The sequence below is a fragment of the Coturnix japonica genome, chromosome Z (assembly GCF_001577835.2).
Source record: "Coturnix japonica isolate 7356 chromosome Z, Coturnix japonica 2.1, whole genome shotgun sequence".
In the NCBI taxonomy this organism is placed as follows: Eukaryota; Metazoa; Chordata; class Aves; order Galliformes; family Phasianidae; genus Coturnix; species Coturnix japonica.
This window is the reverse complement of record NC_029547.1, coordinates 55,958,153-55,977,535: the sequence shown is the minus strand read 5'-3', so window position 1 is coordinate 55,977,535 and position 19,383 is coordinate 55,958,153. Positions and strand designations below refer to the sequence as shown.

The window sequence follows — 19,383 nt, the reverse complement described above, 5'->3', positions numbered from 1 at the left end:
TGGAAGATTTTCAGAAAGCTGTAGTCCTCAAACTGCTGGAGACAGCTTCTGCTTCAGAGCTGCTCCTCAGTGGAGCCGAGGGCTCTGGGGAGTCAGTAGTCACCTGGAGCTCTTAGAATCATTCCTCAGATTTCATCTGCTCCAAAGCTCAGATGTAAGCCCTCAGTGACATTTTTTACAGTTGAAAGAATTCAGTTTTGACCCCATACTTAGAGCAGTACTAAACATTTTATAGGAGAAATGGAATTATCTGTTTTCTGAATTGATGTCTGATGACACTGTGCTTGCTGTTGGTAGGTCACACTTGCTAATCTATCAGGCGTGTCCTACAAATATATGTGAATTTTCAGATAGCACATAAAAGCCGTGAGTTTGGGTTCTTTAGGAAGTCTTAATCAGACACAACATGTATGTTTATTTAAGTGTTCCACAGATTTGTCTGTTTGATTCAGTTTTTCAAAGCATCTTTTATCCACTGTGTAAGGTTGGACTTAGTGAAATTCTTTGACCCATCTAATATGGGTAGCAAAGAAGAGGAGGTATCTGAAAGTAAGCGCAGAGTATATAGCTATGGGGAATAAACAAGGTGATGTAACCTGTAAAGCATGGAATGTAACAGCCATACTCGGGGAAAAAAAGAGGGAGGATTCTCCATTTTTTATCTTAAATGGTTAATCACTTTTCCTTCTGAGCCAAATGTTGCTAGTTTTTTTTCTTTTTCTTTTTTTTTTTTTTTTTTTTTGAATTTTCATTGCAAGTTATTACATTACCTTTTTTTACAGTCACTAAGTGTCACATTTACAGAAATACAATAAAAACATACAGTTTTTGGTCAGGGCCTGAATCAAAGTCCACAGTACACTGTGTGAATATTTCAGTGGATATCATGGGTTTATCAGACCTCTAGTTCTACAAAATAACGAACTATTACTTTTGACACATAACTGTTGAAGTTTCCCCATAGGTGGAGAAGTTGCAGGAATCCACAAGAGAAACTGTGCTGTTTGCAGAATGTCAGATTGAATGCTAATTTTTCTATTATGTACAAGACTTACAAGAATGCTTAATCTATAAGTCTACTGTTTTTTATATTTAAGCTTTTAAAAGTTTGAAAAAATCAAAATCTGTTTTTCATTTAACTTTTTACTCTAATTCAGATGCTTATCAGAAGGGTTTGTATAGGGAAAGCTTTCTCTGATGCCTGCCCCCCTCCCAAATGGTCTTGGAGAAGCCTTCTAGAATTCTTTGTAGTATGCTAATAGTGTTTAAAACAAGCAAACAAACAAAAAGCAACTGGTATCACGTTATGCATTATTTACATGTGTGGAAAGCAGCAGTAACTTTGGGCAACTCTTTTCTTTGAGCCTGTGGAAAACTAATTTGACTTTAGAGCCAAGGAACATGAGAAGAGATGGAATAGAAATTAATGCGACCTCCATCCATTGCTCTGTGGTTTTCAGTAGTAGCAGTCAAATCCTCTTGTGTCCAAAAAGCACCGGGAGCAAGGGAATTTCATTTCTTATACACAGTTATGCACTTTCTGAGATAGATGCTTTTGCTGTGTGGGTAATATAAAACATCTAAATGTATTAAATCAATTAAAAAGCAATCTAGGCTGCAAGTAAACCTATCCACCTATTTATTTCATCTTTATTTCACTACATACTTCTTCAGTTTTCTCAGCATAGGCCTTTACTGACAAATCTCAGTTGAACTGGCAGTCTAGACCTACTAGTCCTGTTTAGACTACTTTTTGACTACTTGTTTTTACTTTCTTCTTTTGAGAGTGATAGAAGAGCACTTTGAACAAGTGCTACTTTGGTCTTATATGTCATTGTAATGTGTGAACTACTGAAAAGAGCATTTAGAAACTGAATTCCTTTCCCTTGTCCTCACCTCACCTCTTAATAACATGCTCCAATCTATATGTCTTTCCCTGCAGATGAAATGGGCACAAACATAAATATAGACAGCATCTTTCAGCTACATCTAGACAGTTTAAGGCTATTGCAAGTGTTTGTGTGTCTGCCCTGAGCATCAATAAACCACTTTGATAGATAGAGCTTTTCCCTTCCTATTCACATTTTATGATTGTATGTAAGTTTTCATCCTGAAGTCTTGCTTATTCTTAGGGGACAAGATGATGTGGTGCACGAGCTGTATTTTTTGTTAGATTATTGCTCATCTCTAAGGCTTAAGAGAATTTACTATAGCTGGTACTGCTGAGTGTTGGCAACTTGAATAACCAGAACTCCAGAAAGGAGAAGAAATTTTAATAAAAAAATAATTCAATTGGATTTCTTATTATTTTCTTAAGAGCTGGTAATTTTGTTCATGGGAAAAACAAGACTATAACACTTAGTATTTGATGAAAGGCTCTTCTTAAAATTTAATATTGGAACATCACACAATAGCCAAGGCTCTTTTATGTGGATCTTTGTGGCATGTAAGATCTTGAAAAAGCTAACAAAGTAGAAGCAATGTCTGATAGAGATCTTTGCATATGTAAGAATTTGTATATGTCTTCTAGGTAAATTTGGAACAGATGTTGTTCATTAAATTTATTACCTACTGTGATTTAGCATGAGCTAGTAATTTGAGGGACTCCCAGGTGTGCACTCCTACAAAAAACAGTGCACTGGTCAGAACTTGTTAGTCGTGGTATCCTCCTACAAATTATAACCTATCCTGTCCCCGTTCCCCCCTCCCCCCCTTTTTCTGGTTTGTTTTCTGTTGTTTTGTTTGTTTGTTTAATACACATAGTTCTTTTCAAGCACACAGTCCGAACAGCTGTATTTTAAACTTTAATTGATGCTTATGCCTTGTTAGTCTATATACTGGGGTATTTATATATATTCCCTTACAGACTGTGTACACAGCTATCTTTCTTGTTTGTGCATATTTTTATTTGTAATTCTCTGGTTCCGTATTTCGGTATTTCACATAATAGTGAATTTTCCAAGAACCAGAAGTTCTGAAAGCTCCCTAGCAGATTTAACTTACCATTCCCTTTTTCATTTATTGATTTCTTGTGTATTTTTTTGTTCAGGATTTTGATAACAAAGTGTACAATTTTGTGCTAACAAGAGCTTGTCCTTGACACCACAGGCTTCACTGGGAAAATACGCCTGTAGCTGGGCAGAAATTAGGTATAAGACAGCATTTTTCATTGTAGTGGGAACCCTGAACTTAACACTATACAAACTGAATGGACCTTAATTTTTCCCAAATTCTTTAGCAATTAGGTCATAGCCTCTGATTCACTGCACTTAATACTTGTTCTCTGTGAAATGCCATTACTCTTCAGCTTGAGATTTATCAGAATGAAGATTCCATAGTACTTCTAAGTTTAGCAGTAAGCACAGGGTAAGCTTTTCACTGTGTTCTGCATCAGCTCAACATGATTTAATAAATTCTTCTCCAGAATTATCACCTGATTATCTCTGAGAGCTCAGTTGTCCCAGACATTAAATGATCTTCATATGTAGGACAATTACTTCAAACAAATGAAATACTTTTCCTCCTAGTTTCTCTCTCTCTCTCTCTCTTTTTTTTTTTTTTTTTTAGTTGTGTGTAATGAGTTCTAATGAGTTCTAATGAGGAAGATATACTTGTAAATTGTTCTCTGTCATTTATTATTTATTTAGTTTGCTAAAAGTCCTAAGCATATTCTCTGGATAGTAACCATCACTTACGGCACTGCAAGAAGTCCTGTATGTTGATTTGTTCATTTGTTACTCATGTTTATACCTACAAAGTGTGATTTCACTTTGGACAAAATGGCTTTGAATGTAGCCTCAGAAGCAGAATATGTTTGTGAAGTCACATCTTAGAACAAAGTTTCCAGTTTCAAATAAGTTGGCTAAGTGTTGTATCAGTCAAAGCTTGAAAATCGTTTATTCTCTGAGTCTGTAGTCTGATGCATGGATAGATATGATTACATTCAGTGAGGATAGCATTTATTATCTAGACTAGTGGGTCTGAAATTGTGTTCTGAGAAGGTGCATTTATAAAGTGCCTGAAGACTTTATGATCATATGTCTTAGAGGAATTCATGAGGGCTTTTATAGATAAAACAGAGTCTACTTAGAAGTTCTTTCTTCCTTTTTGTCTGCTTGGCTACCTCAACAGAAAATGGGAGGTCTGTAGTCTTAGAGTGTGTAAGTCTTTTAAAGTGAGTATTAAACAGAAAGAAAAATAACTAGGTTTTACTTATGTTACTGTGTTACTGACTGAATAATGACTGATTTTTGAATCTGGCTTTTTTTTTTTTTTTTTTTTTTTTTGGTTTTTTTTTGTTTTTTTTTTTTTTTTTTTTTTTTTTTAAATAATTTAGAATGGCAATTTGCAATGACTTTGTGAAGTGAAACTATTAACTATTAACCAAGAATCTGAGTGTAAAGAATAGAGCATGTGGTGTGGTTTTCATGGTATTACTAGTGACATGAGTTACTCTATACTGAAGATAAATGGAGCTATAGAGGTATGTTCTGTACGTCCTCATTTAAATTAGATTTCACTTCACTTAGCTTCACCTAAGCTCAGTTTTAGTGAAGGTTAGCTAACATCAGTAATCAGCACAAGCCTGTGCTGACAGTTGGAACCATAGTCTTGTGGTCTAGAAATAGTTCCTGTCTCTCCTGTATGTCACAGGAAAGGTTAGCTCTGGTGTGGACAGCATTACATAAGCAGTGAACTCAATCAGAGAACCTCAGTAGAATGTAAAATACTGCGGCAGCATTTAACATAGTGTGAGTGGAAGAATATACTGAATTTGCTGTGTTTTAATTTTCTGTTATTTTTTTCTTGTTCTGAAGGATTGTTTATACTTCATGTGTCTGCAATAATGCACAACCATGACTGTTACTTAGGGATTATGAAAAGCTCTTTTTTTTTTGCAGATCATCCGGTGAATGAGTTTTTGGATCTGTTCAGTCGCCACATTCTTCCTCATGCAATAGATGAATCCCATACTGATGCAGAATCATCTCAGACTGAACCCTGTACTTCAGACTCTGTGCAGGATTCATCTGAATATATAATATTGGATCCTTTCTTTCCAAACTTTATGGACTTTGAAGAGGAGGAAGAAGACTGTGAAAATACTACTGAAGTTACAACTCCTCCAGCTTTGCAGTTCATCAATGGAAAGCAACAAGTGACAAGCGCACCTAAAAGCACAAAAGCTGAGGAAGCAAGAAGTGACCAAATTGAAAGCGTTGCGCATTCAAAAAATCTAACCTTTTCACAAATCAATGAAACAAACACCTTTATAATATCTGAAACTGAAGCTTCTGGTACAATGCAGCCAAGCAAAGCTGGAGAAGTAATGGGGGCATTTGAAGTCACGCAACCAACAGCAGATGTTGCAATGTTAGAAACAGTATATAGTGGTGAGTCAGAAGTTACCACAACAGACAAATATTTAGAGATTACTTCTATGTATGAGCAGTCACCACAAAAAAATAAGGAGACTGTAATGTGGCATGGAACTGAGGAGAGCTCTACCAATGAAACAAAAAACTTGCTTTTGATTGCTAGTGAGTCTTCTGGAGATGGCTTCACTGAATCTGATTTCCCCAGGTCTGTGCTCACAGAAATTGTGACAATGTCAAGTCACGAAGATAATGAAAACAATTCTGGTACAAATTCTGTTCTTAGTGTGTTTTCTGTGGAAGGTTCTGCAGTAACTGCTGCTCCGAGTGCAGGTTTTGATACTGCTACCGTAAGCATGGCTGTGAAAGACCTTTCTCCAAAATACGGGACAGCTACTCCAGGAAATTACTATAAATCAACTATTAAACTTGATGCAGAATACCCTTTTGAAAGCAAACTGGAAGCAACAAGTAATACAGCAAAACCTGAAATTAGTGCTCCTTCTTTTATAGTTTTAGAAGGTTCTGGAGATGTAGAAGAGAACAGCACTTCAGCTTCAGCCATGACAACAGAAACAGCAGTTGCAGAAACACTTTCAGTGCAAGATATTTATTTGGGTTCTGGCACGGTACTGCCAACAGAAATTTCTGTAGCCATTTCAGAAATCACCTCTGCTTCGCCTGGAGGAGCAAGAAATCTTTATTCTACTTTTGATCAAAGTTCTGAAGCAACTGTTTCCACCGGTTTTATGTCTGAATTAATTACAGAGCAAGTAGTTGGCAGCTCTGCTGCAACTGAAAAGAAAGTTGAAGATGAAAAAGAAGTACAGACTACTGTTTATTCAAGTCAGGAAATTTCAGCCACTGATGCAAAGGGAAAATCAGAACTGGATGAGCTTGGAAGCACTACTAATGAAATCAGAACTGTAAGTCAGGAACCCATTCCTCTCAGAGAAACAGTACCAGTAACAGGTACCATGCATTCCAAAACCAGAAAGGTTACCGCCACTCCTTTCTTGAGGGAGAAGAAGCTTTTTATAAATGAAGGATCAGCTGAAGAACCAGCAGACTTATTTTCAGGGAGTCCCACAAGAAAAGTGGTAAGTACAGACTCCCTACTTACTGATTCAGGTTCTGGAGACGTAGATGTTGTCACTGAGTCTGCTACTTTGACTTCAGTTCCATCAAGGTCTGTCATGGAAACACAAATAGTAAAACATGAAGGAAATATTAATGTCATCAATGTTTCATTGAAGAATACTACAACAGAATATGAAGAGCACATAGAAACAGGTGAACCAACAACGTCACTTTCAAGTAATGGGTCAGATGGCTTGACAACTGAGTCTGAAGTAGCAATTCAAATGTCTGAGAATGTATTTAGTACAGAAAACCAAGGACAGCAAACACAAGTAGAACCAACTTACACAGCTCCTTCTGACATCAAATCAAGACTTGGTTCTAGAAGAGAGGTTACATCCCATGTTGCACCAGTAATTAGAACAGAGGATTTAGAAACTTCTGAGGTCATGTCATCTTCAGAATCAGTTGTTGATAACAGCACTCTTGACACCGTGGTGACACATGGTAGCATAAAAGCAGTAGCTGAGTCTACAGAAAGCAAAAAGGGAAGAGGTAGCTTTTCAACTGTTTCTTTGGGAAAAATTCTGATGATTGAGCATGGCTCTGGAGAAGAACTCAAAGCTGACAGCAGCACCACAAAATTAATGTCTAATGGACCTACGGAAAAAATGCTTGGAAGCCATTTTTCATTTTTTGATCAGGGATCTGGAGAAGCAGAAACTTTAACTGAACCATTTACAAAAGCATCAGTTTCACCCTCTGGGAACCCAGAACCACAAGAGCAATATGGCAAAAAAGCAGTCAGCATGCCATCTGCTGTGGTTCATGCCTTCACTGCTGAACCTAGTGAGCTAGTCACAAGTACTGAACATAACATAAACACTTTGCAAACTGCAGCAGATACAAAAATAGAAGAGAAAACAGCTAGTGAGCTGACAGTGACATCTTTTGCTACAAATCTTCCTTTGTCAGAAGATGTGCTTTCATGGGAAGACAGGCCAAGGGAAATTTTACCAAAAGTAACAGAATCTTCAGGAGAAGCAACAGAAGATCCATTCTTCAAAAGTACACAGGCTAACCATGAACATGTAGAATTTTTGAATCATCCCACTATCAGACCATATTCAGAAGAAAACAAAGTAGAAGCTGAATCTGGTGAAAAAATATTGTTGCCATTTAATAATGACAGAGTCACTGAGTCTATAGTAATTGAAAGGAAATACTTAAGTTCTCCAGTTACGGATACAGAGCAAGAAGAGAAGTTGGTACAAAGTATTTTCCCTACAGAAGATATTCCCAGATTATTCCTGACACCTAAAGGAGAAAAATCAATAAACAATGAGCTCATCAGTGATCCATTATCATCAGGACAAGGATCAGGAGATGAATTTACTGTTGTTCCTTCAGTAGAGTCATTGGCTGTCAAAGAAACCACAAATACTTTAAGTTCTCAGCCCTTTCATCCTGCAAGTGTAGGACCCAAAGTTTCCACTGACAAGACACTAGTCTTTGAAAGCAGAAGCACTGAATCAAATGCTGGAATTAATGAAGAAATTACAACTACTGCAGTAGAGCTGCTGACAGAAACTGCATACTCAGTGACCACCAGTTTCCCAGATTTAGAAGAAGAGAGTTCCAGTCACTCCAACTCTAAAGACAAAGAGATAACACATTATTTTGTTGTGATTGAAGAACCGTACAGTAAGGAAATGGACCACGGGAGGGAAGAAAATGAAACAAACAGGCCAACAGCTACTACTGGAAATGTTTTTCATGAGGAATCTTCACATATTCTGACTACAGATGATATAACTCCTGTTTCTGTAATACTGAGTGAAACTCCTTATCTAGAAAAGGGAAAATATCTTGCAACATCAGCAACAAAAATGCCAAGCAGAGTATTACCTGAAAGTTCTGGAGAGGGATCTGGCTGGGATGGTGTTTCAGATTCATTTTCTGCTGATACATTTACTCATTTGAGAATACCTCCTGTGACAGAAGTCGAACTAACAGCTTCATCTCAAGTTCCTGGGGAACTTTATTCTGAAGTTATAACAACAGATGCACCAGGACATGGATCCCAGACTGTCATCACAGGATTAGCACCTCTTTTTACAGAAGAAAAAGAGATTGTGGAAAATCAAACAGCTGCTGACCCAAAGACAGGTACATCGGAAGAGCTGACAAGTGATGCTGGGATGTCACTGGATATTATTCCAGTGGTTGATGATAGAAGACGCGTAACACTGAATGTTTCTGTTTATGGTGATATTACACTAATTGAAGAACGACTTCAAATCCCATCAGAAAAAACAACTATTATAGACATGGATCACTCAAAGTCAATGCCTGAAGATATAATAAGTGTGCAGACAGTGCCAAATCTTGCCATACGGTCAACATATGGCAGTGATGATAGCATGAAAGCTGAAGAGGACAAGTATGATTCAACACTTAATTTTTCTATAATTGAAGAGAATTCACTTGGATCTGGTGATAATCTTTCTTTGACTACTTCAATTCAGCCAAGTAGTGAATCAGTAACAGCTGGACATGGACAAAAGTCAGTAGATAAGGATTTAGGTTCAGGGTATGCCATGCAGTTTGCAACAGAAAGTCTCACAACTACTGTACTCAGTGAATTGGGAATTTTCCTTCCAACAGTACCCTCACTGGTAAGCCCGCATATGCCTCATGAGTCTAAAGAATCTGAGTTTGAGGCTAAACATGTTGGAAGGACAAGCACAGCAGATGACATGTATGAGCCTTACACTTCAGCAAACAACCAAATAATAACAGATCAAAGCAAAACAATGTCTGTTTCTGGGTTTTCTGGAATGGGCCAAGAAGAATCAGGTGATAAAAAGCCTATAGTTCCTTCCCTTACGCCAGATTTAACTATGGAGATAGAAAAGGCTTTGACAACTGACACATTTGATGTAAGTATGGTCACCACGCAGAGTATGTCCCAACATGCAACTGTATCATCTAGCAATAGTGAAGAAAAGCATTCGACAGTGTATATACGAACAAAATCAGCATCAGCAGAGTATGAAGAAACAGACGCAGTGAGTTTTAACTCAGTATCTCAAAATCCTACATCCTCAGTAACTATTCGGTTAGTTAACGGAGTATCTAAATATCCTGAGGTAATCATTCCAAGTACATCATCTGCAAAGGATTCAGATGAGTCTGATCACTCATCGGATGGAACTTTCAAAGAGGTTAGTTCTGATATTGCAGCAACTTATAAACCACCCACTACAGATCTAGATACAACGGAGTCTCCTCTGCTAGAGTTTTCTCCTGAGCCTGAATCAGAAAGCATAACTACTGAAAGTACTCCTCACTTTAATAAACATACTGTAACTGAGAGGTCAGAGGAGATGGAATCTTCTGTAAATGATCTGATTACTGAGGAAAATGCTACTGTTTCTGGAGATTCTCCATCAATACATGACTATCCCACTGCTTTTCTGAATTTTGGAGAAACAAGCACAGATGTTCCAAAACTTAGCACAATAGAAATTATTGAATTTTCATCAGAGAGAGTGAAAAATCCCAGCCAAGAAAGTGATAGGAGTACTGAGAGAGAGAGACCAAGGTTTTCATCCACACCTGTTTCAGATTCACCAAACAGTATAGAAGTTGGAGTATTTAAACCTGACCAGGAGACAGTTACAATGCTAACTTCATCTTTAGAGCCTTTGGATATAAGCTTGAAAACACAGTCAGCTTTGCTTGGTCAACAGGAAATCACAACAATTTCTTCTAACATTGCAACAAACAATGCAGCCCCTAGAAACAATCCTTATTCAAATGAACAGTCAACAGTAAGCTCTGAGGAGCTAAATACTATTGAACTTGTAACTTCATCATTTTCCCTTCCGGATGTCACTAATGGATCAGATTTCCTGATTGGCACAAGTGTGGGTTCGGTTGAAGGCACAGCAGTGCAAATTCCAGGTAACTTCCACATATGATCACTGTTACATATTTTTGTTGTGATATTTGTAAATGAATGTCTTAATTCTGATAAGAGGTATGGAAATCAAAGCACTGTATGAAATACAACAGAACCTCGAGCTTTGAAATCAGCATGATTGTAAACCCTACTGTGACAAAATGAAAGAGGATGGGAGACCGAAACTCAAGCTCAGTGAGTGTTTGCATCATGGAGCTTTGGATCAGACTTGAGATGCCCAGCAAGTTCTAAAAGTCAGGATGACTGTGGTAGAGAATTCAACTGTGATTATTCAATTTTCCAGTTTTCTATGAAGAAGCAGTTATTTTATCCAGTTTTATCTGGTAGCTGTTTTGTGTTGGCATGATGATAGCACTTATACAGCTGGTTTACAGGTAGTATTTTTTAATAACACATTGCAGAGCAGATCTAGCGTGCAATTTAAACACTGGAATTTTTTATTAAAAATATGTTTTCTTAATCTACAAGGTAATTTTCCAAGAAAAAACTGAGACTTTGTGAATTCAGTTTATCCATAGCTTACCTGGTTGATACATCATCTGTCTTTCATAAATTATAAATCTTGTTAGGCATAATTTGCTACAATATTTTGGCTAATATTAATGGTTATTAGGCACCATTTAATCAAGTACAAAGATGGTGTAGATCGAATCTTTATGATGAGTATAACTTCAATTTAATTTATCTAGTTATAGCTGAAGAAAGAACGAAGCAAGTTTAAAATCACATAGCTTTCTATTATATATCTTCAGATAATCCAGGTAGCTAAATTTATAAAATTCGAACATGTTTACTAGAAAAATATTGGTAGGAGAACACATGCACAGTAAAAATAGGTGCTTAACATTGGTCTGCTTTTTGGATTTAGATATAAGCAGTCCTAAAAGAAACCTCTATTTTAAGACTATTAGATTCTTTCAAAAACCTCTAAAGCAAGAATCCACCCACTTACATGCCCAGGCTTATGAAGGCAGGATTTTCTCCTGGAAGCTTTAAACAGAGTTTAGTTACCTCCAGTGAGTAGATAGAGAATTTGGTACCTTAAGAAGACCACTTCTGTAAAAGTTTTACTTGAAAGGGTAAAGCAGATGTTATCTTTTATTTTGTGAAGAATAGCCAAAGCACTTTGGGAAAATGTAACCAAAACATAAAGTTTTCTCTTGTCTTTAAATCAGTTTAGGTTACAAAACGCATTTTGTAAGCTAGGCCTTTATTCTTACATCCCAGAAGGGCTGTCTCCATGATTTTCCTCGAACCGTGAGAAGTGGATGTATAGAAATGGTTGTCTAGTGAATTTTTGTGTGAATGGTTGCTCCTAGGCATTAAATCAATTGCAAATACCTAGGTATTTAAACTCAATTGAAGTACACTTCACTACAAGTCATCTCTGCAAGAAAAAGCTATTTAAATGATAACTCCCATAAAACCTGAGGATTTCACAGCAGGTAAGCTTTTATCTTAATGTTTAGTTCGGCTACGAATGTACTCAGTACCTTTATTTGTGTTTTTGAAGTGTGGTTTAAGGAAAGGTGAGGAATGTGCATGAATGAAAACACTTTCGAAGAAATAAGAATCTGTGGGCACTGATTGTTTGAATATAGTGAAATGAAACATCAACAGCCAGCCAGTATATTCAAGAGATATATGTTCTGTGTACCCAGTCATTCTACATAAACTAACCCCATTCCAAAAAAGCAAAAGCATTTTCCATTCATTTTGCTTATGTTTAACTATTTTCAGCTATAATTAATTGTCGTGTCATGCTGACTAAATCTTCAGTAGAATATTGTGACTGCCAAATGTAGTACAGATTCTGAAAAATCAGTTATGTTGGTTCATAGTAAATGCCATGTAATTTTTAAAGTTATAAATAGTGATGCCTGAAAATAGCTTTACTATTTTACAAAAATACCTTAATATTCTATCTTGTTATTATAGTTTCTATAACAACTGTAGGTCTTGCAATATCAATGCAAAAAAAGAAGTAAGAATTATTTTTCCAAAACTTCAAAAAAAAAAAATCAGCTCTTTGAGTCCACAGAGTAAACTTTATTTTTCTGCTTAACAGGACAAGATCCATGCAAAAGTAATCCTTGCCTTAATGGTGGTACCTGCTATCCACGTGGTTCATTTTACATCTGTACATGTTTGCCAGGTTTCAATGGTGAGCAGTGTGAATTAGGTAAGTTGATTTCATTTAGTTACTGGATTGTCTGCAAATTAATTCAAGTATAAAGTTTTCATACATGAGATTTGCGAAAGTAGATTGTGTTTTTTTTTAAGTTGAAGAAAACATGGATATGTGAAAACACTCTGCACTAAAGCCTTTCTTAAGAAGAGAATGATAATAGGCCCGCTGTCCCATTTTCTCTCTGCCTGTAGAGTGCACAATCATGTGCACACACAAATGTAAGGGAATTATAACTGAATTACCTAGAAGCCAAGTAATGAATTCATAAATACATCAAGTCAATTTATTCAGGATAATTTCTTAAAAGCATTGTGTAGCTATATTTAAGAGTGGTAAAACAGCCTAGACCCAAATGTAACCACTGAATGTTAGCTGGTATTTTTTTCAAGAAAATTATAAGTATGACCATTATCAGATGCATTTCTGGTATTTTAGTAACTCTTCTATCAGGGGATCTCTTCAAGCTGCTTGTGACACCTGGATTTCTGTGCTATGAATGTGGGTTTTGAGAAACTCACCCATCCAGTTCAGCATAAACAGTTTTTCCTTTCAAACCAGCAGGCCAAATTAAGATGAAGCTAACAGTTTGGCTATTTTGTATATACCTTTTACATAAGTTTAGTCTTTGGAAAAGCTTTCAGTTTAATTCCTTAATCAATACCATGGGTTTGTCACCAACTGAATATGAAAGAAAAAACCCTTATGCAATACTGCTAAAATGAATTCCACTTACCCCATACTGGAGAGAAAAAAAACTCAACCAAAAATTGATATCAGTGCAGAACATTTTTAAGTACTATTGCGGTTTCATTTATTTTTCTGCAGGAAGACAGATGATTAAAAAAATAGTTAGCCAGTGTTTTTGCTAGCTTGCACTGGTGAAAATGTAGTTCATTAGTGGGTTGTTGTTGCTAAAAGTCACATGTTAGATGCCGCATCTTAGATCTTTCTCTTTCTTGAGGAATCCTGTGGTTACCAGCCAGAGATCAGAGATTATATTTTTTTGTTCATTCCATCCGAGATTTGTGTAGATATTTGTACTTGATGAGAATTTTTTGTGTGATAGTCATAAATGCAAGTAAAAGTTCTCTACTGATAACAGTCCTGCTGTGCAAGATGACTTCTTTCTCAGCTGCATAATGCAGCACTGAAGATTTAGAAATTAAAGCAGGAGTGCAGGAGTTTGTGCATTGTTAAAGTCATATTTCATGAGGAAACTGCTGCTTGATTTCTGGATGAAGAGAAAGGAAATGTATATGAAATCAGCTGTCATGCAAATAAAACCACTCTCTTGGACCTTTTGCAGTACATCATTTTTTTCTGGTGTGAACAGGTCCTAGTAATAATTATGAGTAAGGCTGAAGAACACTTCCCTTCTGATAGCTGGGTGAATTATGACAACATTTTTATCATTATGTTGTAGATGTTGATGAATGCCAGTCTAACCCATGCCGCAATGGAGCCACATGTATAGATGGCCTCAACACCTTTACTTGCCTGTGTCTACCAAGCTATATTGGTGCTCTCTGTGAGCAAGGTAAGATATACTTTCAAATCTAGAATGACTTAGGCTGTGTGTATGTGGCTGTGAAAAAGGAAAAATACTGTCATCTTTTCCATGAGAACTAAAGTGAATTTAAGTTCCAGAAGCCATGGTTATGGTTATTTCTTCTTGTCCAACTCTGAAGTTTATACTCTCATCCTTTTTCATTTACTCTTACATTGTTATGTTACATATCTATCTTCATTATGAAGAGTAGAATGTCTGTTTTGTGTTTTTTGTTGTTGTTGTTATTTGTTGTTATTGTTTTCCAAACAATGGAGGAAAATACAACTTCTTTTAGAGAGATGAATGACACCAGCAGATAGCTAAGACACTTCCAACTTTATACACCTACCTGTTCCCATTTAAATACTTTTCCAGAGTAGCCAGATAAAGCTAGCTTCCTCTAGAAGATAAAGGATTGAAGAAATTATTAAAATTTATGGGAAATCGTAGTGATGAGTTTACATTTTTTAGTCTGAACAAAATTTGAGCATGTTAGACTCCCATGATTTGTAGCTGTGGACTGTTTAGCGTTACATCTACACCATCTTTCTCAGGTGGTGAGAGACGAGCATTGTCCACATGCTTAACCAATCAAAATTCATACTATTGCTGTACTGAATATTAACTGAAACTGGGCTTAAAGGGAAGCACATCCTGTTCAAATTGGCTTGCAGACACAAAATCAGGTTATTTCATGACTGTAGAGATGCCTTCGGGATAATGAGTGGAACAAGTTTTACTGCCTTCTGAACTTTTGTTTTAAAGTAATTACATATAGTGTGAAAGACATCAGAACACATCACTTTGAACAACTGTCACTGGAAAGTAGGAAATATCCCACTCAGTATACTGAGTATATAAATATCAGTTCTCTGGGGACCATAACCTTGAGAACTTCATCCCAGACTTTTCTAGATTGATTAATTTGGTATTATTTTAGGACAAGTATGTTTCAGGACCACAGTTCCAAGTAAGTTTTAAAAGATTTTCTGAATGGGACAATTGAAATGAGATCAAACATCTGTGTTCTTGTAGCTGTTAGAGTATTGCCTGCAAGACATGCTGCTGTATTTATGACAAATATTTATGCTGCAAGATACTTAGTGTGCAGAGATAGGAGTGCAAAAGGGGTAGCAAAATCTGTTCTGTCAGTAAAATTAACGAAGTCATCTCCATAGGAAAAAGAAATGGGACCTTAAAATTTACTTTCTGATGCTTATAAAAATATCTTTTTCTTTTTTTTCAGCTGAGTAGTTTCATTCACAAATGAATGAACTGGGCCCTTGGGTTTGTGTAATTAATGTTGTGTCTGAAGCCTTCAATATGCTTTCTATTTTCAGGCTTGTTTCTCATCTTCAGTGAATGGAAGGCAGTTTGAAAACTCTCATAGCTCAACCTGTACAAATGTTTCTTAGGATTAAATCTCTTGAAGCTGACTTGCTCCAGTGCTTTTCACTGTTTAGTTTTTTCAGTAGTGATTTGAAAGGAGTTCTGAATTTGCTCTTAAAAATTGCAAGTTGTCAGTATTCTCACAACAAAAGAAATAAGTGTTTTTGCTCCCCTCCTCCTGCCTTTAATTTCAGCAAATCCGTAGTAGTGACTGGCTCTGAGTACCGTGGTAGCTTTCAGCTGCTTTTTATGACCAACCTGAGAGTGCATTTTAGGTGGTTAATGGGAACATTTCCTAGTTTGTCAATCAGAACCAGAGTCCTGCTCACTGAGCTTTGGAATTTAAATTTCCTCTGCTTAAAGTCCTGCAGTGGTTTGAGACTTGGGAAAAGTGTTCAGTGCCAAATTTCCACTCCACCAGACAAAATAAAACTGTGTTGGCAATTGAGACACAGTTGTCTGGCAAGCATGCTTTATTTCAAGGCACCAGTCCTGACCTCACTAGATTTAAAGACCAGCCAGAACAACAGAATATGTACCTCAATGCCACAGGAAAGGTGGAGTTGAGCACACTAAGATTATATTTCATTGCTTTCTCCTATTTTTCTGCAGTATATACTATTCATTTTAGAGAGCCTCAGAAAAAGTGAAGTTGAAGGGTTTTCTTAGACATGGTGCTGATTATTCACAAAAGTGAAAGGAAGCGGTGAATGCACATTGCTTCTGAAAATGAAATTCGGAATTAGATTTTTTAGGGTAACAGACTTCCAAGTTAACGTAGAGCCCAGCCCCTTCCCCCACAGTATTAAGTATGTGCCATCATTAGGAAACTGGGGGACAAACCCAGGAGCTCCAGCAGGTGGTGGAAGATGAGGAGCCTTCAGGGTGATCTAACCCAGGGTGAAGGAAATCAGTTCTGAGAACCAGTGAGCTGTAACTGGCTCTCCGACAGGACATTTTTCTTGCCAGGTGGACGCGGTTCAGAAGACAATCTGAGCCCGGGAACTTCTTCCTGAAGAGAGCTAAAGTTGTCTGATGTTAGAAATAGAGCAACTGAGGGTGTTTCCTTTTTAAACTAGATTTGTAGGTCAGCACGCCAGCATTACTTCTGAATCAGACTAGATCAAAGTGGAGTGGAGGACCTCTGCTAGAAAATACTCTGTTTTTCCATCACATGCATGTTTTCAAAGCACAGCATGCCATTTGCTGACATTTGCATGTCATTTCCTAAATGCAGAAATATCCAGAAAAGGTTTTTCAAAGGATGACTGCAGACTGAAGTAGACTTCGGTATGAGCCTTATCCCAGGGGAGCCAGTGGTCATTGCCTTGGCATCTTTCTGTGGAAAGCCCTTCTGAGAACTTCCAGCATCTGCATAAATGAGGTCACAGCTCAGAGCCTCCCAGTTCCACTGCCCATAGTGTTGCTTCGCATACTCCATGGCTGAAGAAGGAGGAGGGGAGACGAGCTGGGTGTCTTGCACACAGACTCAAAGTCTGGTTTTCTCCACTGCAGGACCTCTGCAGGTGCACCTAACTAAGCCTATTTACCAAATGCAGCTGCATGTTCGTCCCTGTGTGCTGGAATGGTGCCTGTGTGTTTGTTGCTGGACATGCCTCTTTGGGATAATATAGCCAGCTGGTCTGTGTTCCAGGTTCTGAAAGCAAAACAGCTTTTCTTTATAATTGTATCAGGAGCAATGTTTTGTTGTTGTTGTTTTAAATAACATTATTCATACATAAGTTCTTTATGAAATGCTTGTCATTACCTCTGTTTCATTTGACTCGCTTTGTCCCCAGAACTTGGTATGCTGGGATGGACATATTTGAGAGAGGCTCAGTGCAGAGATATTATCTGAAAACCAATGGTCTCTAGCTGATGTCTTGCAGCTGAGAGGGGACTATTTTGAAGATTTAGAAATGGTTGTTCTTCAAAACCTGTGAGCTAATGGGCCTGACACGTTTGTTAGATACTTTAAAGCTGACAGTCACAGATCAATTTCACAGCTGAGTAAGACTCTCTTTATGTTCTAGGACCTGTTTTAGTTTTATGCCTCTTATGGAATTGATTTAAAGACAAGGGGCGTACTGTCAGAGTGTATCTCAGCTGTTGAAAATGTATTTATCATGCCTGTCTATGTATTGAATTGGCAGAGAAATATTCTTTTTTGTAGTACAGTCTTTAGAGATGTTGTTTATATGTATACAATCGCAGTTACAAAGAGCAGAAGCTATGTAGGTGTCTCCTTGCACACATCACTGGAAATGCCTGTAAGTTGTAATAAATCCTAAGGCTTACTCAGGCAACTTTTAAAATATCATAAATTTAGCACGCAATTTGTCGGTCTTTCCGTCATATTCCAGAGTAAGCATATTACAGAAAGCTGTGATTATGTCCCAGGATAAGTATACAATGAACGTGGAGTATTGTATTCAGCAGTTTCTCCCACCTACTCTGCTATCACAGGTGACTGGGTCGGAAGGTTACAACCACCTTCAATTAGACTTTCCTAGTTTGTGGAAGGCTTTAAAAGGCATTGTTTCAGTTCTCTATAATAGAGATGAAACAGTCTGCGCAGTTTTATTTGCTGGTTCACATTTTCATCCTCCAGCCTCCTGATTTATCATCTCTTAATTCATTTTCACTCTGTTTATTTTTCAGACTTCACTCCTGTCTCTTTTGTTTCAATAGTTTTGGGCTACAAGCAGGTGCAGGAGAAGTTATTCAGCTGTTCTTAGAAAACAAACATATCATTTGGTATAGGAGGGAGGAGCTGTCTGGGCAGCATGGGTGCCTGCATGTCAGCTCTGTGTACGTGTATTTCAGTTAGCTGTCCAGTGCCTTTAGAGAATTTCTGGAACCTGTAATTTATGCTCAGGCCATTTACATCTCATTCTTTCAGCCTCACCTTTTAGTTCTTCTGTTTCAAGACTCTTTAGCTCCCGTTCAACCTTTCTGCAGAACTCTCAAATTGTGCAGCTCCTCCTATGCCAAAGCCAGACTAGCACAGACCAGATCTGCTCTCCAACCACAATGTTCTCAATATGCAACACTGCCTTGTTGTTATCTGGCTTCTTTCCTGTGGGACAAGGTTGTCCCCGAACAAGATGAATAATAAAAACTGAAGTGCCTTCAGAGAGAACACAGCACTGTTAGTCAGCATTGCACAGTTAAACAAATGTTCAAGGGAGCCAAAGGCAGACTAAACTTTGAAATGGCATAGATCCCAGAGATTACAGCCTGCACCTCCTACAGAATGCAAAGCAGAAAACACCAAAAACTAACAAGCTGGTAGTATAGATTACATTCCTTTTTCATGTCTGGTATTAGTCAAAGCACAGGCAGCTTTCTGCAGCTTAACTTGTTGAAAATAGAAAAGAGATAACAGTGTAAGTTGTGTTATGCCTTCATATTCATATCCATGTCTCTACTAATGACTTAAAACAAGATTTTGATATGAGATTCCTACGACAATAACTGCTTTGCTATGAATGTTGCCAAGAGCTGACAGGGAAAGCCTTTGTAGTGATATGTTTGCACATATCCATTCATATATTTTAAAGTTTAGTTTTTATCTCAGAGGATTAAAAAAAGCAACAAAACTTCCAGAAAATTGACACATTAATGCTTCAGGATGTGAGCAGCTTCTTCCTTCTGTGAATTAACAATCAGCCTTCTGTTGTGAATTTATTTTTTCCAGAACTGACTCTCATCTGGTAGCAGCTTAAACCTGAAAAAAGTAATAGTTAAATAATAGTTAAATAGTAAATAATTTTAAATAAATAAATAAATTTAAATAGTTAAATAATAG

General features: G+C 37.2%; 1 protein-coding gene across 3 annotated transcripts in view; it reads left to right on the top strand.

Annotated features, from left to right (window-relative positions):
* Positions 1–19,383, top strand: part of VCAN (versican) — a 100,252-nt gene that overhangs the window by 64,868 nt on the left and 16,001 nt on the right. For all 3 annotated transcript variants that reach the window (XM_015849762.2, XM_032441292.1, XM_032441291.1), the window contains 3 exons: positions 4,902–10,424; positions 12,512–12,625; positions 14,058–14,171. In XM_015849762.2, coding sequence (XP_015705248.1) covers positions 4,902–10,424; positions 12,512–12,625; positions 14,058–14,171 — 5,751 coding nt within the window. The remainder of the gene's footprint in view (positions 1–4,901; positions 10,425–12,511; positions 12,626–14,057; positions 14,172–19,383) is intronic.